General features: G+C 56.0%; 2 protein-coding genes across 8 annotated transcripts in view; one reads left to right on the top strand and one right to left on the bottom strand.

Annotated features, from left to right (window-relative positions):
- The window catches only part of IL16 (interleukin 16), a 102,508-nt gene extending 93,393 nt beyond the window's left edge, over positions 1-9,115 (top strand). For 3 of the 4 annotated variants that reach the window (XM_044760336.2, XM_070494159.1, XM_070494155.1), the window contains 5 exons: positions 952-1,120; positions 3,050-3,151; positions 5,860-6,118; positions 6,339-6,461; positions 8,645-9,115. In XM_044760336.2, the coding sequence (XP_044616271.2) occupies positions 952-1,120; positions 3,050-3,151; positions 5,860-6,118; positions 6,339-6,461; positions 8,645-8,838 (847 nt within the window). In that variant the 3' untranslated portion in view covers positions 8,839-9,115. Of the gene's footprint in view, positions 1-951; positions 1,121-1,495; positions 1,652-3,049; positions 3,154-5,859; positions 6,119-6,338; positions 6,462-8,644 lie in introns of those variants that run through there. The other variant, XM_070494161.1, reaches the window with a different exon arrangement.
- A 3,323-nt stretch (positions 9,116-12,438) lies between these two features.
- STARD5 (StAR related lipid transfer domain containing 5) lies at positions 12,439-24,020 on the bottom strand. Of its 4 annotated transcripts, none has more exons than XM_014827773.3 (6): positions 23,790-24,020; positions 23,024-23,073; positions 22,530-22,662; positions 17,841-17,958; positions 15,893-15,986; positions 12,439-13,094 (listed from the first exon to the last, which is right to left on the bottom strand). In XM_014827773.3, the coding sequence occupies exons 1-6, from the start codon at positions 23,886-23,888 to the stop codon at positions 12,953-12,955; spliced, it is 636 nt and encodes a 211-aa protein (XP_014683259.1). In that variant the 5' UTR covers positions 23,889-24,020; the 3' UTR covers positions 12,439-12,952. The 4 variants fall into 4 exon arrangements, with proteins under 4 accessions (XP_014683259.1, XP_044616284.1, XP_044616286.1 ...); XM_044760349.2 differs by having other exon boundaries at positions 12,439-13,057; positions 23,790-24,006; XM_044760351.2 differs by having other exon boundaries at positions 12,439-15,468; positions 23,790-23,997.
- Between the last annotated feature and the right edge of the window lie 1,121 nt (positions 24,021-25,141).

Genomic DNA, 25,141 nt, shown 5'->3' with positions numbered 1-25,141 from the left:
GGCTCCACCGACCGGGGTCTCCCGCGGCAGGTCTCCCCTCTAATCAGAACGAGTCTGCATTTGTTATTCTGTGGCTTGTTCCTCACTGCTGAGAAATGTTTGAGACCCATTGAACAGCCGTCCCATCGGGTTCCAGCCACTGCAGCCAGCCCTTGAGGGGACAGGAATGACCCTCAGAGACGCACCTAGAACGGGGTCTGGGGAGCCAGCCGGTTGGTGTAGAACGGGGTCCTTACAGTGACGTCTCCCAGGCGTTTGCTCTCTCTGGCTGAGAGGCTGCTCTCCTGCTGGAACGGCAGGGCTCGCATCGGCCTTTCCTGCTGTGGGGCCCCCTTCCCCTTTAGCAGTCAAGGTCCATCAGTCAGAGGGACGAATGATCCCCTGTTACTGAAACCACAATTTCATGCAAAATGTGAAGTGTGGCTGCAAAATATAGCTACAGATAACAGAATGAGTTCCAAAGAAAGAGGAAGGCCGGTTGCTGGCCGAGGGGGCGCCCTTTGCAGTCATTAGGTGCTGATGCAGGACAGCCAGGCACTGGCGACACCTGTGAGGGAGGGCAGAGGGCACGATGAGCACCAGGGCATGGTGGCTGGATCTGGCAGCAGGGTGGGTGAAATTAGTCCCAAGCCTCAGTTCCCCCGGGGCAGGTGCGGAGGGTTAGAACACGGCCTTTGGAGTCAGACACAGCGTGATCTGTGATTTCGGATCCTGGATCTTGGCATTTCATAGCTGTGTGGCCACAGACAAGCTGTGTACCCTCTCTGAGCCCTCATCTCCTCATCTCTGTGGTGGAAGGATGCCCACATCTACTCAGATTTGTTGCACCAAATAACGGAATGCACGCATGTGCTCAGCCCTGTGCCTGGAATAGAGTGATAATGCCTTAGACGTTAGCTCTTATTAATGCCATGATTCATCCCCTGATGCTGCTGCTTCTCCCCATGAAAGCCTTTCGGAGCTGAGAGAATACACGGAGGGTCTCAGCGAGCCCGCGGACGCCGACGACTTGGACCACTGTGCCCTTCAGTCGGGCCAGTCGGTCATCTCCCTGCTGAGCTCCGAGGAGTTGAAGAAGCTCCTGGAGGAAGTGAAGGTTCTGGATGAAGCAACGTTAAAGGTAGGTTTCTCCAGGGAGCCCCTGCGGAGACGGGGTCCGTGCTGTGAGCTGCGCCGTCACCCGGCTCAGGCGGGAGGGGAAGCGACTGGAGTAGCCCAGGCTCCTTGGGGCTCGAGAGATGGCAGCGCCCAGGGGCTGACGCAGACCTGGGTTGTGTCCTGCCCGTGGTGGAGGGCGCTGCGTCCCTGGTGCACAGTGAGACTCTCCCTTTAAGGGAGTTCGTAGTTACAGAGTGCTTTCAGTCATGGCCTTGTTGCATCCTTTCGACCACCTTATGCGTGAGAAAGGTGAGCTCGAGGTCTCAGAGCCCAGGTTTTCTTTCTCCACCTTCAGTGCTATTTCCACTCCCCCCACCCCCCTTGCGCATGTCTGCAGGGAGAGGCAGCGTGGGAGCGTGGTTCTGACTCTCACCCAGAGGACTTCCCCTCCACACCGAGAGCGACCGATCCCAGGGCTCGCCACGGCCCCCGCACTTCAGCCTAGTCATTCTGAAAGTCCCACTTCCCACGCTCTTCTGGGCCCTACCCAAAGGTGCGTGTGGAGAGGAAGTGGCCAGGCAGACCCCAGCCGAAGGCACGAGCTGGCGGCTGGCTCCCTCCGGGGCTGCCTGCGTCTGTGCAGGCGTCTTGCGCTGGAATCATCCTGCCTGGGATGAGAAGATAAGGAGGCAACAGAGCTGGTCTTCCCCCAGCTCAGGGGTGTGGGTGAGCCTGAGGGACACAAGGTGCCCTGGACCGTGGCTCCTGCACGTCACCCTGGGAGCACCACGTCCCCAGGGCCTTGTTCAAATTAAATAACAGAGGACGGTGCTGAGTAAGCCACAAGGAGCCGTCCTGCCTCGGGTGTTACTGGGAGAGTGTTCCAGTACTGCAGCAGAGGCCGGCAGCAGGTCCGCTGGTCCCTTCCTCCCTTCTGGGTCTTGGGGCCTCCAAACCAGAGGATCATAGAGCCAGCCTCACGGCAGGAGCTCTGGTGGTGCCAGAGGGAGTAAGGCCACACACCAGTGCCCAGGTGCAAACTGGTGGTCTGAGAGCCAAGTGGATCTGCAGGTGTATTTTATCTGGCGTGCACAGTGATTTTTAAAAAATTATTAGATTCGAAGTATTATAAAACCTGGATTTTTGGGTTCTCTCATTCTTTCAAAGGGAAGGGTCTGGTGGCACCGGGTCTGCATTCACAAGCAGCAGCTGGTCCTGGAGCAGATGTGCCCCCCAGTTCTCTGCGGGTCCCCCCACCCCTAAACGTCCCCCATCTGCCCACCATGTGCATTTAAGTGGTCTGCCTTGCCCCCGTGCGCGCTTGAGTTTGAGACCCCAGATGGAGACCAGAATGGGAGTCCCTGCCTTTAGACGTGCGGAGGGACTGTTCTGGCTCTGGGTGAGCCCACGTCCAGGCTGGGAGGGACCGTGTGCCTGGGCGGGCTTGTGTGTGTACATGTGTGTGTGCACGTGTTCTGGAGCAAGGTGGCAGCTGGGCTCCTAAACGCTGCTGCCGTGCCCCATGGAGAAGGGAGAGGGCAGGAGCAGGACAGCACTGACCCCTGGGTTTGCTGGCCCAACACCCTACAGGCTGATCCGTCCCACGCTGAACCATCAGAGCTGCAGTCCAACACGCTGGGACCTCCAGCCGACTTAGTGGCTCCCGGCGCTGTCGGTACAAGTGTGGGTGTTTGGGGGGGGGGTGAGTAGGAGAAAAATATATATATACGTGTGGATTTACACACGTTTTTCTTTTCTTCTAAGCTTCCCAAGACTCCAGAAGGTACATATCCTGTCTTTACAGGTGACAGACATGTCTGAGGAGGTGACGTAACTGGGAGCACAGCCAAGCTGGGGTTCGAGACCAAAGCAGCCTGACGTTAACATGCTGCCTAATGTGTTCATGCTGCTGTGGTCAAATGTTTTCTAACGTATGTACCTCCCTCCGCAGCAACTAGACAGCATCCACGTCACCATCCTGCACAAGGAGGAAGGGGCCGGCCTCGGGTTCAGCTTGGCGGGAGGAGCGGATCTGGAAAACAAGGTGATCACGGTGAGTGGCCAGTGACAGGGGGCGTGTCAGAGCCAGAGGCCCTGGCCCTGGGAGGGGGGCCCCTGCCAGGAAGGGGCCTGGTGCCGGGGACCAGGGGAATGCACGACACCAGGCCTCTGGGCAGGCAGTGAGGGCAGGACCTAAGGGGAGCCGTCGGGATGCACGCTTTTCAAGAAGTGTAGTAACCATCACCCGTGGGACCCTGTCCAACCCTCCTCGTGGCCCTTAATTTAACAAGAAGGTCTTGGCATGCCCCAGACAACTTTAAGACACCAAAAGAAGTCCATTGAATGCCTTGTGGGGCTTTGAAAAGGATTACAGGTGTCTCAGCCTCGCTGCAGAGTGAGTGAATCGGAATTTCTCCAGTTGGAGCCCCAACACCTGCATTTCCGAAGGGTCTGTCCGGAGGGACGTTTTCAAAATTCAACCCACTAAATGTCACGGAATGGTACACTTTAAAAAGGTGAATTGGATGTCATATGAATTCCGTCTCAACAACAACAAAAAGAAAACAGTTCAAAGCAAATTTTATTCAGTGTCAAGTCTCTTCCTTTGGAGATGAAGACCCGAAACCTGTCAGCCTCCAAACATCAGACAAGAAAGATTTGTGACCACGGGGCTGTTATGGGAGGCTGCACGGCCGGGATTGAAAGCTGGACGTGATGGGCAGCACAGCACACTGGGATGGAGAGGGGCCTCCGCTGATGGAGAGGGGCCTCCGCTGATGGAGAGGGGCCTCGGGAAGGTAGGTCCTGTCTAGGAGGCTGCTGTCCTGGTTTTGCCCCCTTGGAGAGTGGGGATATTGATGTAGACAGTTGGGAAGCTGATCCGATGGCTGGTTGAGGGCCATGGGGCCACAGTGGAGAGAACAGCAGCAGTCTTGTAACCTGTTGACAGAGCACAGCCTGGGACACACCCTGAGGCTTCGGATCTCGAGGCCCAGCCCCCCGATCTCTCAGGACCTGCGAGAGCCTGGGGCAGGCGTGGGCAGGTCAGCGTCTTCTCCTGTGGACCCCATTCTTCTGGCCCACACAACCCAAGTGGCACTGGCTGCTGCCCTCTGGCCCCTCTTCAGGTCGCCGTACCCGACCCCGATGCATCCCGTCCTCCCAGCTTCTCGGACGGAGCAGAGCTCGTCCCGCAGCTGTGCTGTCTCAGTGCCTTCCTCATCCGGCTCATCTGAGTCTCCCTGCCCCGCTGAAGACAGACCCTCCCGACACAGTGTCAGCCCAGAGTGAGCACACCGCGCCCCTCGCAGAGGTGACCCGGCCATTTCTGTCGGCCATGTCAGGGGAGCAACTTTCTTCTCTGCGGCAAGCTCTCTGCCACAACAAAGCACATAAACCAATAAGGACCTGTTTCTGCCTCTGAGCACACGGGAGAGCATCATGAAGAGGCTTCTCATTGTCAGTTTACTTTCTATTTGCGGAAAGAACAGCACTTGGATCTGTGGGTCTGCCCTGGAGCAGCCACTTCCCTCCACCCCAAGTGGCCAGCTACCCCCAGACGCTGCAGCCACTCGTAAACCAGGAGCAGAAACAGGCACCGGCCGAGTGCACGCACCGGGCTTCCTCTTTCCCCTTCCATGTGTGAGCACTTTTGTTCCTTCCAGTTTGTTAAAAGGGAACTAACGTTGAGCCACTGCCCAAGGCCAAGGGCCACGCCGGGCGCTCGCTGACTGACGTGTGGTCTAAATTCACGTTCCCCCGGCCCTCAGGAGGGGGAGCTGGCGGGGTTTGTGCTTCTGGAGGAGGGACAGGGGGTGCAGACCAGCACGCTTGCTTGGGTCTTACAGCCTGGGGACCTGAACCGCGTCTGACCCCATAACAGAATTTTTCCAACACTGAAACCATTCGGAGAAATAAAGACGCTTGTTCACATGACACCAGCAAAGCAGCGTGTGGCACAGTTTAGGGATTGCCCACACAGCTTTCATTCAGTCCTCTTAATCGTGCATGTCAGAATTTACCTCCTCAAAGGCTGACGAAAGACATGAGATTTGTTTTTATCCCACATATTTTGTAGCAAGAGGACCAGGACCCTTTTAACTGGAGTTAAAGGATCAGAGTTTCCTGGGCAGGCGCTTTAAAAATGTCTAGACTTCCCAGGATCCTGTTTCTCAAAAATGCCTTCTGCAGAAGATGGGGCCTGAGAATTTCTGAAAAAAGCGATTCTTTGCGGGAACACTTTTGGGGACCGCTGTATGATACTACCCGTCCTTAGCGTGGCGTCATGCAAATTTGCACGGTAGAGTCTCTGAGACGTTATTTTTAAACTGTAGGCATTTTCAGAGCTGTTGTTCTATCCAGCGTTCTCAAATTTCTTAGACCTGAGACACCTTTTCTCATACGATACCTATAAAATGGCACAGAAACGGTGCTTCACGAAAACTACTCTGGGAAACGTGGATCTGGAACGGGTAGGACCAAAGATTTCCACTGAATGTCAGCTAGGATTGCAGTGACTTAGTCTAGGACGCTAGGTTGAGAAGGATTCTGAGGGCCACCTAGCCGTTGCTGCTGGAGTCTCTGCTCTGGGTAGAGAAGCGGGGACGCTGGCCCCTGTGACAGCAGTCCTGAGCCAGCACACAGTTTTGTTTTCTTTGGCCTGAGAGTCTGCTCGGTTTGACTGATGGGTCCAGATCCTCCTCCAGCGAGAATCTGGGCCCCAGGTGGGTGATCTCGGTCCCCACCCTTCACTTTGCTCAGGTCCACAAAGTGTTCCCGAACGGCCTGGCCGCCCAGGAAGGCACGATTCAGAAGGGGAACGAGGTCCTGTCCATCAACGGCAAGTCCCTCAAAGGCGCCACGCACAATGACGCCCTGGCCATCCTCCGCCAAGCCCGGGACCCTAGGCAGGCCGTCATCGTCACCCGGAAGCCAACGCCGGAGGCCGTGCCCGATCTGAGACACTCCACCGACTCCGTGGGCTCAGCCTCCGCGGCCAGCGACACTCCTGCAGAGTCCAGTAAGTGCTCGCAGCTCCGCGGGGGCCCCTGGCACCAGCCCTGGGGGGCCGTTCAGTAATTTGTGGCCCCAAGGACCTGTGGTCAGCATCGCGTGCGGCCCGAGATGCGGGACTGTGTTTGCACGCAGGTGTGCAGGAGCACAGCGGGCTCGCCTGAGGCCTGGGCACCAGTGGCCGGGAGGGGAGGGTGTCCCGACCAAAGCCCTGTGTTCTTCTGCAGCGGAGGCCACGGTCTGCACGGTGACGCTGGAGAAGACCTCCGCGGGGCTGGGCTTCAGCCTGGAGGGCGGGAAGGGCTCCCTGCACGGGGACAAGCCTCTCACCGTTAACCGGATTTTCAAAGGTGAGGTGTGTGTACCTAGCTGTCGGCATTCTCCCCCAGTGGGGGAGGGCGGGGGCAAGCCCTCAGAAGCTTCCGGGCACCTGCAAGGCCGTGTCGGCTTCCTGTGCCCCCTGAGAGGCAGGCCGGCCTCTTAAGGACTCACTTCTTTTCTCCTTGGCTCTGACATCCTGCTAAACCCTCTATTCTGCTGGGTCCTCGTAAGCAACTGAGCCCTGGGCTCAGGGCTGGGGCATGGGGCAGGGGGGCAAGGGAGGCACCACCCTCTGTGGTGCAAAATGTAAGGTGGCCCCGACATACTCAGCCATCAGGACAAATACTATTTCAATGCGCTATTCTTAAAAGATAAATGCCCATAAGAAACAAAACATCCAAGTTTTTTCTTTTTTAAAGATTTTATTTTTTTCCTTTTTCCCCCCAAAGCCCCCCAGTACATAGTTGTATATTCTTAGTTGTGGGTCCTTCTAGTTGTGGCATGTGGGACGCTGCCTCAGCGTGGTTTGATGAGCAGTGCCAGGTCCGCGCCCAGGATTTGAATCAACGAAACACTGGGCCACCTGCAGAGGAGCGCGCGAACTTAACCACTGGGCCACGGGGCCAGCCCCACAAAATATCCAAGTTTTAAATAAAGACAGAGCCCGACTTTCCACTTGCACGCCTCGGCCCCACCGGCCTCGCCTTAGTCCTGGGTCCGTGGGCTGCTACCCCTTGTTTAGAATTCTGATATTCGATCATCACGGATTGGGTGCAAGCCTGCCTGAGTGGCGGTCAGCTGGGTCTTCCTGCGAGAATGCGAATGGGCTACAGCTGCGGCGTGAGGCCACCCCAACTCTGCTGCTTCTCGAGGTGGAGCCTCTGAGCCACAGAGCAAGGAGAGGTGGAGAGACGAGCACGGCACGGGGAGTCGAGGGGCCTCGATTCTGGTCCCTGCTTGTGCCGAATGACCACTGCCCCCTGGCCTGAGGCCCCTCATCCATGCAAGAGGGGAGGGTGTGTGTCTACAGGCTCTTAGGGCCCCCGAGTTCCCACTCAGAGTGGCTGTTTTAGAGGATGCTCCGCTGCAGCCATGAACACGGCGAGGGCACTGGGGTGCACTCGGATGCGCCCAGGAGTCCATGTTTACCCCAGTTCTGGGACAGACATTTTAAACTTCTGAAGGTCGATTTGCAATGAGCACAGAGTTCAAAATCAAGAGACCAGGCGTCCGGTGTTGGTTCTGCCACTACTGGCAGCATGCCCTCAGGCAAGTCAGTTCGCCATCCCGGCCCCGTTTGCCTCAGTGCGGGTGAGTCCGCCTGTGCAGGGGATGTGGTACCAAGGGACGTGGATTCTGGAGCCGGAAGGTCTGGCTCAAGCCCAGGCCCCACTACTTAGCAGCATAAAGCTCTGAGCGAGTTACCTGAGTCTTTGGTTTCCTCCCCAGCAAAAGGGGAAACTAACAGCAGGTACCTTATAGGACGGCGGCCATAATGCAACATGTTAGCACAATGCCTATTGCATATAATTGCCCAGCATACGTTAGCTATATCTGTATTGTTATCATCAGTGCCAGTATCTTCTGCTCTTAGTCAACATTTGTGAAGATCGTTGTGTCAAATGGACAGGAACATTTCTTTTGACATAAGTGGTAACTTAGCTCTCTTCCCACGGGCAGCTTTGGGAGAGCGGGAGCCAAGTATGGTCATGTCCTATTTACGTGGGCCCAGGGGTCTTCTCCAGGCTGTTCAGAGCCAAAAGCGCCGTGAAGACTGTTGCGTGAAAATCCCAGCAGCTCCCTTCCAGGCCACCCGTTGCCTGGCCACCTCATTAGAAGGGGGGACCACACGTGAGGGGTGGGATGCTGGGACGGCGTCCGAGGGGGCGTGGAAGAGCATTCAGTCCCTCAGAGTCCGCTATGACCTTGGAAGTCTCCCCAGCCAGCCTCTGCGTGGAGCTGCCCAGAGTCTCCCTTCTCTGGGGACAGTGTGGGTGACACTTCCCCAAAGGCCACAGAGAGCTAGAGCCTGGGGTGTTGACCCCTGAGTCCCCATTTTATGAGACGACTCATTTTAGAACCACTGTCCGAGGGATGGGGACCCCGCACCCTCCCGAGCTGTCCTGGCTCCTCGGAGACCAAGTGCGGGGGGCGACTTCCCTTGTTGCCCTCTGACCTGTGGGACCCATTTTCTTCTCCTCCCTCATCTCAGGGGCGGCCTCAGAGCAGAGTGAGACGGTCCAGCCTGGAGACGAGATCTTACACCTGGCCGGCACTGCCGTGCAGGGCCTCACGCGGTTTGAAGCCTGGAACGTCATCAAGGCGTTGCCCGACGGGCCCGTCACGATCGTCATCAGGAGGAAAAGCCTTCAGTCCAAGGGGACCACAGCCGTTGGTGACTCCTAGGCGGAGCGCCGAGGCCAACAGCACGCGGCTCCTCACGGCCGCTCGTTCTCAGGGTCACTGCTAACCATGCCCGGTGGGGGACAGCACACGGGGGCCTCATGGTGGCTGCTGCTCTGCTCTGGACCCTCTGGGACACCCCCTGTAAGAGGGTTGTCCCAAAGGTAAGGGCGGCGTCACACTGGGGCTGACACAACTACAGACTATGTCTAGAGAGAGCGCGATGCTCATATTATGTAGAACTGTAAATAAAGAGGATTTATTACCATTTGATCTGAAACCCGTGTCCCGCTTTGCAGATTTTCCCAGGACTTTAACTGTGTGGCCGTCCACCACAAACAGTGACATTTGTTTTTCTCATGAATGGGCAACATGGGCAGAGCTCAGGGGGGCAGTGTGGACAGTTCATCCTGCTCACTTGGTGTCAGCAGGAGCAACTCAAAGGTTCAAAGGTCGCGCACTCGCACGCTGGCTGTGGGCTGGGAGCCCGGCAGGGTGGCTGAACACCCACTGGTGGCCTCTCCTGCGGCCTTGGCCTCCTCACAACACGGTGGCTGGGGAGTCTCTGCAGAGAATGAGACGCAGACAAGGGGCCACATCCTTTTTCTGACCTTGCCTCGGAAGTCGAACAACGTCCCTCTGCTGAATGGTCACCAGAGCCGGGTGCGAGCCTGCCCGGCGGGGAAGGGAGGGGAGGGAGAACAGAGCTGGGGCCGCTTTGGGAGACACAATCTAACACCTTAAGCACTTGCAATACTGGTTTTGGTTGGGTTGGAGACATGCTCGCAGGCACGGGCGGGGCCCGGTGGTAGAGCGAGTAAACAAGGAGGAATAGGGTGAGACACAGAGGGCGGACGGCTGCGCCAAGAGAACGCACCAGCAGGGGCGGGGGAGGGTAAGGGGAAATCGCCAGCACTGCCCACGCGTGCCAAGCTGCATTGGCATCGAATGGACACAGTCTTCAGGGATCACGGCAGCATCACGGAAGAGTGGTGTGTCCCGTCGTATGGAGGGCACCGAGGCCCAGAGGGGGTGACTTATCTGGGAAGGAGACTCAGCTGGGAAAGGACCAGACAGAGGCCCAGGCGCCTGAGTGCAGGGTGCTGTGGGGAAAATGCTCCGAGAGCCGGGCCACAGGGCCACTAGGTCTGGTCACCTCTCCATGCCCGATTGCCAAGCTCTGGACAGGGAAGACCCAGCAAAGAAAGACCACGGACGCAACACGGAAGCAGTCACACCCAGACCAGCCTCCATGGGGACACGTGAAGGGACTCCGGCAGCTTCTCCAGGGACCAGGAAGCTAAGCGTCTGTTTCCCGGCAATGAACCCTCGGCCCCATCTGGGGTCCTGATCATCATGCTGGTCCCTTTCGTTGCTGCATCTCATTGGGCGTCAGTGTGCCATCCTAGTCACCCTGAGAAGTAACAGGCTTAGTTCGTGTCCTGCCTGTTGCCTTGTGCATCCCTTTCTGAATGTCGTCGAACCCCAGAGCAGACAAGAACGGTGAGATGCCGTCTGTATCGGCTCTTTAGATTTACTGGAAATGCCAAAGATGAGCAGGATCTAGCAATGGAAGGTGCGACTCGATTCAACCCCCACTCCCACGGGATCTCACCGGCCACCCACCCAGGGCTGGGCCACGAGGCCACGGAGACTCACACCCCATCGCCACGTCTCACAGGCATGCACACAGTGACAATTCCAATCAGGCAATTGCTTTGGTCCCCCAGCCAGCAGCCAGGTGACACACTTGGATCAACCTGGGGAAGGAGAAAGTGGCTTTCCGGGAGGACCGGGAGGGGTGACACGATGGGCACAGCACTGCCCACAGGCCCGGGACACGAGAAGCCTCTTTGGGGGACCAGGCAAATTGGGTGAGCGAGTGGGGCGAGGCTAAGAACGGGATGCAGCTGTGGGTGAGCCCACGGGCCCCCAGTGCCACCTCCCGTCTGCAGGTCCCTCCCTCCCCCAGCTCAAACAGGGCCACTGAGGACGCTACTGCGGCCCAGGATTCCAGGTTCCAGGCCGAGGGGTCTTCAGGAACCAGCAAGGAAGTCCTAAAACGAAAGCTCCTCCATTCGAGCCCCACGAAGCTTCAATTCACACGTGAGGTTGGCTCTCCGCAGCTAGCTCTTTGCAGCGACCACGGGTGCAGAAAACAATGTTTTCTGTCTTCCCCAAACACCGCAAACAGCACAGCTAACAATCGCAGATCCATGTTAAATCTCCACGGAAATTAGTCCACCCAGGGGCCTGTCCCGGGCAGCCCCAGTCCTTCGCTTGCACAGCATTTTACTGACTCACACGTTCTCTCATTTGCACTGAGTCTCAAGAAGCAGGCCACACCGGGACAGGCGTTCACGTCCCCGTATTTTCCTTTAAAGAAAACAAGTCAAAACACAGAGCTGTGAAGTGACTAAGAGCACCATTTCTCAGGGCTTGGCCCTGATGCGTGTTTTCTGACTCCTACTCCAGTGCTCACACGTTTGCCCCGATGCCAGCAGATGCCCAGGACATCCAGGGGGCCCAGGGAGACAGGTCCTTGGGAGGCCAGGCTCCCGCCTGGCTAGATAGGGCTGCTCAGGGTGGCCCCATCTCAGTAAGACCTCCGCTTTCAGGGGTCTCCGGGACTGGCGTGCCCAGAACTGGCCAGACGGGAGATGGGACTCCCGAGGAGCTGATACAGAACAGCGCCAGGCACAAAGCAGCAACCCATCCGGTCAGCATTCACTGAATGGATGAAGGAAACCTAAGAGAATCCAAGAGTCCAATGAAGATTTCTTGATGAGCAGAGGGAGTTCACCACATGGTCTTAACGGCAGGATGCAGGGTCTGCGGTGGCCTTGGAACACGGAAACAAGGGGGCTTTCTGACCCCTGACCCCGAGCTCTCGTGTCTTAAACTTGCTCAGATCTCGGCACATTCAGGAGTCAGTCACCCCAGGACTCAGAGGAGGGGAGGACGTTATTGTGACACACGGGGACTGTTCCATTAGGAGAAACGAAGAAAGCTCAGGACTCTGGAAATTTCCTGCACAGACGCTGGTAGCCTGAGCAGCTGCCACATGAGGGGACTCTGGTCAGACACACGAGAGAGCTTCCCCCCGAGGCTGCCAGTGGGTGTTGGGGAATCCCACACAGGACGGTGTGGCCCTGACTGGGGAGAGCAAAGAAGTCGTGCGGCTGCCTGGGCCCCTTCCACGAGGCAAGGCTGTGCTCCCGGGTCCTGATGACTCACCCGGGTGAGCAGGCCCCGGGGGGCTGGCTGTCTCACAGCAGAGACTCGAGGGGCTAATCTTCCACCTTTGCGCTCGCAACATGACGCCTGGCAGGGCCTGGAGGCCAGAGGACTCCTGCCCAGCCTCTACCATAGAGGACAAGCGAAGGCAATGCCCAGGGACGAGCGGGCTCCCTCCAGTCCCGCCCGTGGGCAGGGGCGGTTTGCTAAATTCCGAACCAGCTCCAAAGAGGACCGGCCCTGAGGCTGCAGATTGGGCCTTCACCAGATGCAAACCACCTGGTTCCAGGGAGCGTGTACAACTTAACTCACGCGGGGGGAAAACAGAGAAACAACCGACTCAAGTGGAAGAGACAGGAGAAGGAATACGGGAAGCATCCGTCTTTAATGTCATCTAATTTATTCGAAGCACCATTTCCCAGGCTGACATCTCTTTAGAGGCAACACCCAGCACCGTGGCGCCAGGAAACATCCATGGGGCTCCGCGGCATGGGTCTCAGACTCTAAAAAGGCAGCAGCCTGGTTTCCAGTATTGATTCTTTTAGACGAACAGGGGACCGTGGTCCTGGAGGTGACCGGCACATAAAGGCTTTGGGCCCCAGTGCATCACGAGCGTCGCGCGGAGCCCGGGCTGAGTCCCTGTCAGGTGGCCAGAGGAGGTGTGTTTGGACAACCAGCAGAGTGCGGAACAGTTGACCAGCTTCCCCACGCCACCCCGAGTGGAGGAAGGAGGAGTGGGAGCCGGTGGGGCCGGTGTTCTCGGTATGAGCTGCCACCAGCAGATTCCGAAGGGCGGAGACGGGCCCTTGGTCTCCCCCACTCTCTGTTGTCCCAGCGACGAGTGGCGGGAGTTCTCGGCCAATGAGCGAGAACGGCAGTCTTACAACTTCGTCACAGCTTTCTGAAGGTTGGCATAAAATCCAGCCATGCTGCGCGGAAAGAAGGAGTCGACCACGCTGCGCGGGAGGTAGCCGCTGAGGTCGGTCTGGAAGAAGGTGACCAGGTTGGTCTTGTCGGGCTCCCTGGGGAGGAACAGCAGAGCTGCATCGCCCGTCTGGGGTGGAGGAATCTGGGCCGAGCGTCGGGACGGGCGAGGACGGCCAGCCCGGGAGAGACATCATCACACGGAGACCTTGTCTGACCCTCGCTGACTCACTGCCTGGGGGCCCCTCTGCCCCTGCTGATTTTAGGAGGGGGAACGGCCTCTTGGGGAGCCTTCCGCGGCCCCACCGGGCTGCCAGGTGGAAAGGATCCCCAACTTCCAGCCCAGGCAGAGCACTAGTCCTCTGCACCCCGGATCAGTCGCAGAGGACTCTGGAGAACTCACTCCGTGCCAGGCCCCAGGAGGAACGCACAGACGGCCCCCGTCCACTCAGCGTCCTCCAGACGGTCTGGGAACCCCGGGGGCGCCGGTGACTCTTTCGAGGGGTCTGCAAGGGCAAAGCCATTCTCCTAACAGCGCTAAGGTGGGCTCTGCCTCTCCACTCTCACCCTCCCGGGCAGGGCCTCACAGTCGCACACGTCCCAGGACAAAGGCGGGGGCTCTGTGGGGACCTGCTGGCATTTCACTCGGACGGTGCTGCCAACAGCACCACAGTCATCAGGAGCCCAGGCAGCACAGCATCGGCCCACCACACGCGTCCTGCCGCCCAGAGGTCACGGGCTGGGAAGAGGAGACCCCTGGAACCCTGCCCCCTTCTGGGTGCACAGATGAGGCAGATGAGGCCAGAGGTGGGCAGGTAGCAGAGGAGTGGGGCAGGATGGTGGGCAGCTCCTCTGCTCCACTCCCATCGTCTCTGCACAGAGTGTGGACCTGGCTGCTGCGACTTCCCTTCTCCCCTCAGGAGGTGGACCTGCCCGTTCCTCTGCCAGGAGTGCTCCCCCACTGACACGACCAAGGCCCCCGCGTTGTGCGTGGCTCGAACTCCTATCAGGGAGGTCTCTGATGACCCCCCCGGATGTTCACTTCCCCAGCACCTTTCTCGGGCTTGAGTTTCCTCCAAAGTCTTAACGGCTGAGAACTAGAGGCGTGTACATTTGACATAATGACTGTATGTGTCCTGACCGTCTCCCCTGCTCCCACGAGAATCTAAGCTCCCGGAGGGGAGACACTTATCTGTTTTGAGGGCCAACATCCAGGCTAAAGGTACTGATTCTGGAGTCAGATGCGTGGGTTTAAACTGTGGCTCTATCGCTCCCTGACTGTGTGATCTTGGGTAAGCAACAGAACCTCTCTGTACCCCCGAGTCCTTATCTAGAAAACGGGGATAATACAGTACCTATGGTTGTTGTAAGAATGAGAATGAGTCAACTGGTAAACTGCTTGGGATAGCGCCTGGCACACAGCAGAGCCGTGCAAGCGTTTGCTGCTGATGCTGCTGTAGCATCGTCTGTTGAGCGCACTGCACCTACAACAGACCTGTATTCCTAGGATGGGAATCGCCATGGGCACGGGTTCAGATGCCCTGCCTCCGAACAGCTCGGCTCGCAGCAGACTCCCGTACAAGGCGTTATTGGAACACAGAATGCTTTCAAGAGGCCGAGTCGAAACCCCACACTAGCTGGGTTTCGTGGGACCCTCCCGGCCCAACAACCCCGTCTGCAGAGTCCACGTGGTCACCTCTGCTGACCGGCAGGGGGCAAGATGGTCCTCATCCCAGTGTGTGTTCTCCCAGGGGTTCAACCCGAGGGAGAGAGAGCTGCTGCCTACTCAGAAAGTTCCTCTGCACGGGGTGACCAAAACCAAGTGCAGGGGTGTGTGTGCATGTGCGTGTCTGTGTGCGTGTGTGCATGTGTGTATGCATGTGCCTTGTGCACGTGTGTGTGCATGTGTGTGCATGTGTGTGCATGCACGTGTGGGCACTGTGTGTGTCTGCATGTGTGTATGCATGTGCCTTGTGCACGTGTGTGTGCATGTGTGTGCATGCACGTGTGTGTCTGTATGTGTGCATGCATGTGCGAGTGTGTGGTGGGGCAGCGTGTCAGAGAACAGCAAGGCTATTTTCAAGTTCATAAAGTTTTGCAACGTTTAAGGTAAGTCTTCCACAGGACATCTGAAAAGCCAGCTCAGCACAAAGAGCTCCTGGAGGTGCTGGACCTGGTTTAGTAAAACGCTGAGGCCCACAGCCCTCCCCCTGGCCCGCATGGTGAAGGCAGACACCCCCTCCTGGTTTCCGTGCGTGGGTCGCACGCTTACATGGGGACACGCCCTCATTGTCAGCCTGGGTGGGCTCCAGATAAACTAAGACCTGGGGGTTATCATTACACAGGACGTTCCTGGTGAAAACCTGGCGACGATGTGAGAAAACAGGGCCAGAACCGTGCTGGGCTCCGTTCTGGGCCAACTCCTGGTGTCAGAATCTCCCGGCAGCCTGAGCCCCTCCACATGGTTCCTCGCTGCGGGGAGACGAGCACCGTGTGGTAAGGGGTGGGGATGGCCAGCCTTGTGGCCGCTCCAGGCTGGTGGATGCAGCTCAGAGAGCCCGGGAGACAGGACCTGGCGCTCAGGCTTGCACAGCCTGCCTGTGACCGGACAGACCACCTGACCTCCCTGAGCCTCAGTTTCCTCATCTGCTAAATGGGACCACAGCATCTGCCCAGCCCGCCTGGGGCTGGTAGGAGTCCTCGCCTCACAGATAAGAACCGCGCCTCCCCAGCTCTCTCCCATGTGCCCGGTGCCCTTGCGTGTGACATTGCTGATGCATATGTTGGTGCTCTGCAGCGTCTGTGCCTAAGAGCTGCAAGGCACTTTATTCCTGTGCATCATGACCAGCGTGCCCATCAACCAGAAAGCCCACAGGGAAGCTGTGGTCATCCTTACCCCGGCACAGGCTCACAGAAGCAACCGCAGGGATGGTTAAACCCTCTCACGTAGCCCGGCTTCGGGGGACAGGACGGATGCTCCACATTCGTGGCTGGAAAACAGAGCGAGGTGGTCAGTGAGCTACAGCTCAGACAGGCGGGCCAGGGTCGCCAAAGGGCAGCCACCGTGCACACAGACCATCGCCTGGAGCCTGAGCACTCAGCCAGGGGCCCTGCTACTGGCCTGAGCCCCTCCTTCCCCCAGCCCTTGTCCCTTACGCTCACACACACACTCACACTCACGCTCACACACATGCACACACACACTCACACAACGCACACACTCTCACACACACACACACTCTCACGCTCACACACACACTCTCACGCTCACACACACACACTCACGCTCACACACACACTCTCATGCTCACACACACGCTCACACACACACACTCACGCTCACACACACTCACACATACTCATGCTCACACACTCATGCTTGCACATACACATGCTCACACACACTCATGCTCACACACAAACTCATATACATGCACACATATACTCACACATGTACACACACGCACACACACACGCACACGCTCACACACACTCACGCTCACACACACACTCACATGCTCGCTCACACACACTCACACGCTCACACACACGCTCTCACGCACACACTCACGCACACACACACTCTCACGCTTACACACACACTCACGCACACACACACGCACACACTCACATGCTCACACACACACACTCACATGCTCGCTCACACACACACTCACACACACACACTCACGCACACACACATGCACACACTCACATGCTCACACACACACATACTCGTGCTCACACACTCATGCTTGCACATACACATGCTCACACACACTCATGCTCACACACAAACTCATATACATGCACACATACACTCACACATGTACACACACGCACACACACACAGGCACACTCACAGGCCCACACACATGCACATGAACACACACGCACACATACTCATGCTCACACACATGCACACACACATGTACACACACGCACACACACACAGGCACACTCACAGGCCCACACACATGCACATGAACACACACGCACACATACTCATGCTCACACACATGCACACACACATGTACACACACGCACACACACACAGGCACACTCACAGGCCCACACACATGCACATGAACACACACGCACACATACTCATGCTCACACACATGCACACACACATCATACACACACGCACACACACAGGCACACTCACAGGCCCACACACATGCACATGAACACACACGCACACATACTCATGCTCACACACATGCACTCACACATCATACACACACGCACACACACACGTACGTGCATACACTCACATCCTCAGCTTCCCCAAAGCCACCAGAACAGTAGAGAAAAGAACATTCCAGGACATCAGGCTGGGGATGAGAAGGGGAGGGCGCCCTCTGGAACCTCAGCCGACAGCGGTGGGCATGCACCTGCCACCCGCCTAGGGGTGAGACCCGGAGGACGGCGGGGCTGCAGGCTCCAGAAGGAGGCACCACACGTGAGCGGTGGGAACTCTGCTCGTGGCCAGGCGGGAGGGAGTGCACAGCCCACAACCCTCCCACCAGGTGCTCCCAGGCCCAGGGCGTCGCTGCGGCCTGAGGTGTGATGCCAACGCTAATGTGCATGTCGAGGGCACCGACCACGAGCCTCGGCAGGGACGAAAGTGGTGCTGACCGAATCTGAGACCCAAATAAACTCGCTCGCGTGTGGACTCCCCCACCTCAGCCCTTTGCAGCACAGAAGCCGCCAAACTCGACAGGGTGAGGCATGCACAGGGCCGGGGACCCAGCTGTGAGTCCCCCGGGGATGTCCAGCGGGTCAGCGGCCCCCAAGGACCTGGGCGGGTGTGGAGGAGAGAGTCCCCCGCCGTCACTCACCGTTGGAACTGATGGTCCCGTCCTCATACTTCTTGACCAGCGCCACATCCACAAAGTCTCTGGGGGAGATGAGCTTCATGGCGGCCGAGGGGGTGGCGGTTCTGGTTACGCACAGCGTCTGCCAAAGCAAGGGGAGTCCAGCGCACCTGAGGGCCAGCCGTCTTCTCCCGCCAATGCCCCACTCAGTCCCCATCATCAACCCACGCCTGTCCCTAGGGTCCAGAAAAGGGGAACAGCATGGACAGTAGGGCGGTGCTGTGAGCCAGAGGGTCTAGCGTGGAGCCACCGTGGAAGTGCCAGGTGTCACTGAAACACACCCAGTGTGTAAGGTCCACGGCTGTGACACGGGCTGCCCATGGCGGAGGAGGGCCACTCTGAGCTCACGTCTCAAAGATCTAAGAGCTGCCGTTGACTGAGCACCTGGTAAGAGCCTGGCTGGTCCAGGCTCCCAGTTGTCCCTCACAGTCCTGAGAAATGGGTACCTTGAACCCATCTGACAGGTGAGGAAACTAAGGCTTGGAGAGATGAAGGAATTGACCTAAAGCGTGTGGTGGAGATGTGACTTGAAGACGGCCAGGCCAAGGGTAAGGCAAGAGAGGCCACTGCTTCCCACCCCATGGCTGACCTCACCCTTACCCAGCCCTGCGAGCAGGACCCCTTGAACATGTGTCCTGCACAGTTTTCTGGTTTCCCCTGGTCCTGGCCCTGGGGGGGTGCACCCCCTGGACCTCCCCTGATCTCAGAATATGCCACCAAGTCCACTCTCCACTCTGTAAGCCAAGACACCCCAAACCATCCCGTGCTTCACCCCGCTATCCCCTCCCCCTGCAGGGCCCCAGCCCTCTCAAGGTCACAGTGAAGAAGCACAAGTCCGGCCCGACGACGGGCAGTGCTGGGAGACGTCTGGGGGCCAGGCTAGAAGTGATGGAGAAGGTCTCTCCCTCTCTGTCTTCTCCCTTTGGGTACGAAGACTCAGGCACCGTGTGTTGCTGAGAAACCTTTGACCTTGGGGTATGAGGTTCAGGGTGGGCACGTGACCTGGGGGCCTTTGAGCACCTGACGACTCGGCCTCCACGAGGCCTTCTTCCTAAAATGACCCGCCTGCCAACGAGCTGCAGGTTCTCCTTCCCCTCTTGAAAAGGCACCACACACCCCATCTTTCTGGAATCTTCCTACCCCACACGGTCTCGGGCTGCGAATTCCCCAGCGTCCAAAGGGACACTCGGGGACGCCGACTCCATATTTCTTGAGAGCATCACATGCTGGAGCCGGAATTTTGTGCCTTCCCCTCCCTGGAGCATGTTCTTTCTAAAGGTGAAAGCTTGCTGTTATAAACACGGTAGTTTCGCCTTTCCTGAATTCTGATATTTTGTGTCAGAATGGCAGAAGCGATGAAAATAATTTTTTTTTTAAATAACTATGCAGCTTCTACTCCTTGTTACTGCTGCAAAATGCATGTTCCTGAAGGAGCATCTGGAGGCCAGATGGAGACGACACTGCGAAGAAACAGTGAGGGTGGCAGCACGCGTTATAAACACAACACACCCGGTGCAGTCCATCCATCCCAGAATTAAAAGATTTGAGATTTGACAAAATCATGCTGCTAAATACCAACATGCAAGGAAGGGCCCATTCTTCGCATTTTCATTGTTTCACTAAATAACAAGGAGCCACCAGCTGTCACTGCCTCTGCTTTTAGGAAAACTAAGCTCACTGGGTTTTCCTGTTTTTGCAGTAAATGTCCACCAAAGGCTGGATCTTTCTGGCAATAAGTCATATCTTTTCACGGACACATGAATTACCTAGAAAAAGACCTCCCATCCATCTCATTAAGGGATGTGAAATATTTTACTTTTCATGTTTGATGGTCCTTCATCAACATTTGTAACATAATATTACTTTAATAAGTTCCACTCATCTTTCAATGTAGATTTTTTTTAACATTTTGAGCCTTATAGTCACAGGAACCATATGATTTTTCAAAGTTTAATTTCAATTTATATACATATTCATATATTAGAATAGATATATATTAGGATTATATATATGAGGATATATATTAGGATATATTAGAATAAACATATTAGGGTAAAATTCAGTAGGCTACATGGAACCCGAAATTTGAGTTCAAAGAAAAAATGATATAAAGTTGCTGACTATTTACGGAAAATCTCTTCACATATTTTTTAAATGGATGATAGTAAATAAAAATCCATGTTACCTAGATACATCTAAAAGAATGATGTCATCGTTTTGTTCAAAGTCACCAGATTTATTACAGGTTAAAAATGACATGCTTTGCAATTTATGATGACAATTTCAGATGTCAACTAGATGTGTGAGGATGATGTATAGTTTCTCAAAAATCTGCTGGACGTACACAAGCAAAACATTTGGACTGTTGCACTAGAGGACCAATAGGGTCAAGCAGGGTCTGGGGTGGGGGCTGCCTTGGGGTGACACAGGCTCAGCCTTCAGGAAACTGGGTGCCAAGGATCGAGGGTCCTGTGCAGCCCCGATCAGCAGCCCAAGCAATGGAAGCAGGCATGCTCCCCCAGGGACGAGCCAGGTTGCTCAGGGAAGAGAGATCCTACAGCATCTCCCAGCGAACCCTCCTGGCAAATTGGCCAAGAAGGTAAGAACGATGTGCATGCTGCTACAGAACGCAGCACAGGTGGGCACCCAGCCTTCTGAGCACTGGCAGGCTCGGGACGGTGCGCTGGGTACAAAGGAGCATGGACAAAACCACACTCCTGTGGGGCCGCTGAGGGAGCCGTCAGCGGGACCCAGCCAGGGGCTGGGGCGAGGGCTAGGGTTGCTAGGAGGCCAGGAGCCTGGAGACCTGGAGGCAGTGGCAGGCTCTTGAGCCCGCTCTGCCACTTATTATCTGTGTGAACCTTGTACATCTCTCCACCTCTGGGGACAGTTTCCTTCCTCAGGTGTTCAGCTGAAATGCTTTGAGCGTGTGGCATTGTGTAAAAGGGCTCAGTAAGTGACGCTGCTTATCATTCGAATGATCATCAGGGCAGCTCAGGGGTCCCCCAACAATTCCTAAAGCTTTCATTCTCCCACGTCTCACCACTCACCGTCTCAGACAAAGGAGTCTAAACACGCTAAAAAAGTGCAGCCACTTCACTTTCAAGAATAAAATCCCATTACAATCATTCTGTTATTACATTTGTATTATGTTTTAAGGGGCAACAATCCACGTTTCCTCAACTCCAGCCATGTGTACACAATTATTTGCATACTATTTTCACAATTTTTTGCCGTCTCTGGTAGCACCTATTGTCATTCACTCAATATTTCTCTCTAAGTGTGTTCCCTTTTTAAAACGTAGATAAATCCATTTTGAAAAAGGAAGTAATTTAACTATCAGAAACTGGGAGGGGGGTGGGGGGAGAATCACTTGGCACAAATAAAAGGCAACTGCAAAACATAGATAAGAGAGATGATTCCATTCTGATTCTGAGCCTGAGGCCAGCTGTTTTGTTATAACAGAGGTTATCAAGTGTCAAACAGGTGACAAGGGCACGTGTGCTCCTAACTGAGATTCTCCCCTTCAAGTTAGCTGAGAGATTAAAGAAGAACTCAAGTGGGGCGACCTCATGATTCAATTTCCCAGTTGACTGTGTAGGAGCTAATATCACCTTTTGTACCCCAGGAGCATGTGTCCCACCCTTCAGGGAACTCGGACACACACTCTTGTGATAACGAACTGTAATGAACTAAAATGCAAATTCTTGATCAAGACAAAGACCACCCGGGTCCTACTAACTGACCAGTAAAGAACCATGGCTTCAAGTTTCACACCACCACCTGTGTAAACACCCCACAGGGTGGCGCCCTGTCCACCGATGCCAAAATCAAGACACCACTCAAGTCAAACAGGTGGGCAGCATTTCCCCAAGGCAACTTTCTTGTTAGTTTTGGCTGTGACATTTCTTTTCTGCTTAACTTCTATAATCAAAACAAGGTGGGTTCCTAATGCTACAGAGGATCCCAGGACAGGACAATCTAGATCCACGCTGTCTGACATGGCAGCCGCTAGCTCCGCATGGCTATTTAAATTTACATTGAGAGTAATGAAAATTAAATAAAATTAAGAATTCATTTCCTCCAACTAGGCACCTTTCAAATGCCCCGTGGCCACATGGGGCTAGTGGCTACTGTATCGGACAGCCCAGTTACAGAACATACCCTCCATTGCACAAACTTCTACCGGGCAGCGCTAGCCCAGAACATGGACTTCTTACCAATGGAGGAACTGTCATCCAGAAGCTGCCACCTGGCACAGCCCCACAGCTGGCAGAGAATCTGGACTCTCCAGCCAGGACTCTCTTAATTCATTATCGTGGCCCCATTAAGGAGCAACATTTCAAACTAGAGCTGACGGGTCAAATCCAGGCACAGCTTCAGCATCTTCGGAGCTCATGTGCACGCTGCCCTCCTCCCTCAGCTGCTGTGTTCTCTCAGCTGTTTAGGGCGTCTCTGCCTCTCTGAGTCACGCCATTTCCCACCTGTACCTGAGCCAAGCTGGGCTTGGCGTTGCAAGCGGCAGGCAGCCTGTGTTCACTGGGCACCAGGGCTTTGCAAGGTACTCCCCTTGCCAAAAGGCGTCACTGACCCCCTCCAGAGGGCACAGGGTCAGGTTACCGTCTGCGGATAACCGTGTTTGGAAAGACTTACATTAGTGATGCTTTGGATAACTTCAAAATGGGACACGTTCTCATCCCACTGCTCTCGTAGGCTCCCAGCAAGTGGCTTTATGCAGTCCCACACCTTCTCTGGTGGCCCATTCACAATGCCTTCTCCTCGGTACCTGGAGCACAGGAAAGAATGTGACCCCAAGGCGTCAATCGAATTTGTTTATCACCCTGGGATTAGATACAAGGACTAGAGGCCATGTCCGTCAGCCCTCTTTAGGACAGCCTTGCAGAGAAGGGGCTGAGATCTACCAGCCCACCTCCCCTCAGGCCTGCAGAAATGGACAGTGAGCATTCACAAGAATATAGTCTGCTGGAAATCATTTAGTTAAAAACAGAAGCTTTTCTGGAAGAGAACTGGAGAGTTGATTCCAGGGTGTTAGGGTTGATCGGCATCTTTTAGGAAGCAAACGCACAGCAGAGACATCAGCAAGGGAGTGGCCCCTCTGACAAGCTTTGAACAAGGCATGCACTTACAGATTCCCTGGAAACTCCACAGATGGCCTCCAGGAAACTGAAACTCCATTCTGTCAAAAGGCACAGAATCGCAGAATTTTAGACCTAGAAGGGCTCTGGGAGATCACCGGGTCCAGACTCCCATTCTACATAAGCAGAGTTGTGGAGCCTCAAGAGATGGGGTTCTCTAAAGTGACCCAACTGATAGGGGGCGGAGTGGGGACTCATCCTGGACAGAGCTGCCCCCCATCCCCCACAGAACGTGAGGGAGAAAGGGATCCTAACTCGCTGACTCCAAGAGTACTGGAATGGTTTTCAAAACAACTTAAAAGCCACCGTGCACTTTGTTTCCTCCAGCAATTTAGGCGTACTTGTTAAAAGTCATAAGCGTCAAGCGAGCCAAGCTATTCCCAGGCCACCCTCCTGGGAACGGAGAGGGAGGTGCTCCCGCGACGACGAAGGGAGTGAAGGCTCCGGAGCCTGGTGCTTCCGGTTCTAATCCTAACCCCCATGTACCAGCCAGGCAACGCTGGGCACGTCATTCAATGAAATAAGGGACAGCCACTTACCTCCCGGGGCCACTGTGTGCACAGCACGCCCGGTATTTTTTAAGGAAACAACCCCTAAGGACAACTCCTATTTTTAAAGAAAAACAATCCCTATATTTTAAGGAAACAATCCCTCCTCAATCCAGCTCCGGGGGCTGGACCGCAAAAAACAGCAGAGAGAGGAGGAGCCCGGGGGCTTCGGGGACCCCGGCCCCCTCCCCGCCCAGCTCCTCACTCACGCCTTCCTGGCAAATCTTCCAGCCCGATCGGTCTCGCCGGTACCGGAGCACCTTCTCGGCCACCGCCTCGCCCATCTGCGCGGCCAGCGCGCCGTCCATCGCTCCGGGAGCTGCGCGCGGGGAAGCTGGAGGGGTGTCCGGTGACGCCTGCCCGAGATCTGCGCAGCCGGAACGCCTCGGCCTGGACGGAGCCCGGAGCCCCGACCCCGCCCCGCCTCCGCCCCCGGCCCGCCTCCGCCCCCGGATTGGTCCGCGCCGCCAGACGGCCCCGCCCCGCCCCGAGATTGGCAGGCACGCGGTGCGCAGGGCCGAGCTCCCGGAGACTCGCAGGCGGGGCGGTGCACAGCGCGCCCTGCGTGTCCCGCGGGTCGGCCTCCCGCCCGCCGGCGGCTCTGGGCGGGGCCGGGGGCGTCCACGTTCGGTGAGGCCGGGCCAGGCCTCGCAGGGCGGCTCCGCTTGCTGAAGAGCTTGGATTGTGTCCTGAGTCGCGGAGCCTGCGGCCGGGTGGGAGCAGGGTGGAGTTTGCACCAGATTCGCCTTCCGGGGCGGCGGCTGCAGGAGTGGGAGTGGGAATGAGGGTGGAGGCCGGGAGGCGGGCCCGGTGCAGCGACGGTGGGGGGACGGCGGCGGCCTGGAGCAGGGCTGGCCGGTGGCGGTGCAGCGGAGAGGGCCCGTCTTAGAATACTTAGGAGGGCGAATGTAGAGATCTCCGCGATGGACGTGGGGGCTGCAGAGGGAGGAAGCATCAGGACCCCCACCTTCTGGCTTGAGCTGGGATGGGAAGAGATAGTTCTGGGCGTATTTGGCTGCAGGTGCCTGAAAGACCTCGCACTGGGTGGGCAAAGGCAGCCTGGGTTTCCTCCTCTTCAGCACTGTAACCACCTAAGTATTTGAAAAGGGCAACACTGTCTCTTTGTTTTCTATTTTGTGTGCTTATGGTTACCTTTAAAGGTTTGAAAAAATGGTGCGAACAAAATGACTACTTGAAAACCCTTTTTGGAAGATGTGTTGGGCTGCCAGGTTGTAAAGCCCTAGATGGGGAATTAGGGAGTCCAAGTTCTAGACCCAGTTTCACCACTATTCGCTGTGTGGTTTTGGGCAAGTCACTCTCTGAGCCTCAGTTTGCGGCAAGATGAAATGGGACGATAATAAGTGCCTCCTGGTGGCATTGTGATATGCAAGTGAAGTAATGCCCATGTGACTATTCCTAGGAGTCATAAAAGAAAAGACCAATAAGCTAACCACATTTAAAAAGTTAAACACATCAAAAATATAAAGAGATGATAATCTGAGGGAAAAGTGGAAGCATATTTTACCTAAAAGTACATTTTCTTAATGTGCAAAATGTGCTT

This window comes from Equus asinus, chromosome 2 (assembly GCF_041296235.1).
Source record: "Equus asinus isolate D_3611 breed Donkey chromosome 2, EquAss-T2T_v2, whole genome shotgun sequence".
NCBI lineage: Eukaryota > Metazoa > Chordata > Mammalia > Perissodactyla > Equidae > Equus > Equus asinus.
Note: the sequence above shows the minus strand (reverse complement) of the source record. Positions and strands in the feature narration are given on the sequence as shown.

Coding starts and splice junctions, on each gene's coding strand:
- STARD5 (XM_044760340.2), bottom strand. CDS start 23,888: ATGGACGGCGCGCTGGCCGCGCAGATGGGCGAGGCGGTGGCCGAGAAG. Junction 23,074..23,789: donor GGAAGATTTGCCAGGAAGGC/GTGAGTGAGGAG, acceptor GCCTTTTGACAG/AATGGAGTTTCAGTTTCCTG. Junction 22,663..23,023: donor GTGGAGTTTCCAGGGAATCT/GTAAGTGCATGC, acceptor CCTGTGCTCCAG/GTACCGAGGAGAAGGCATTG.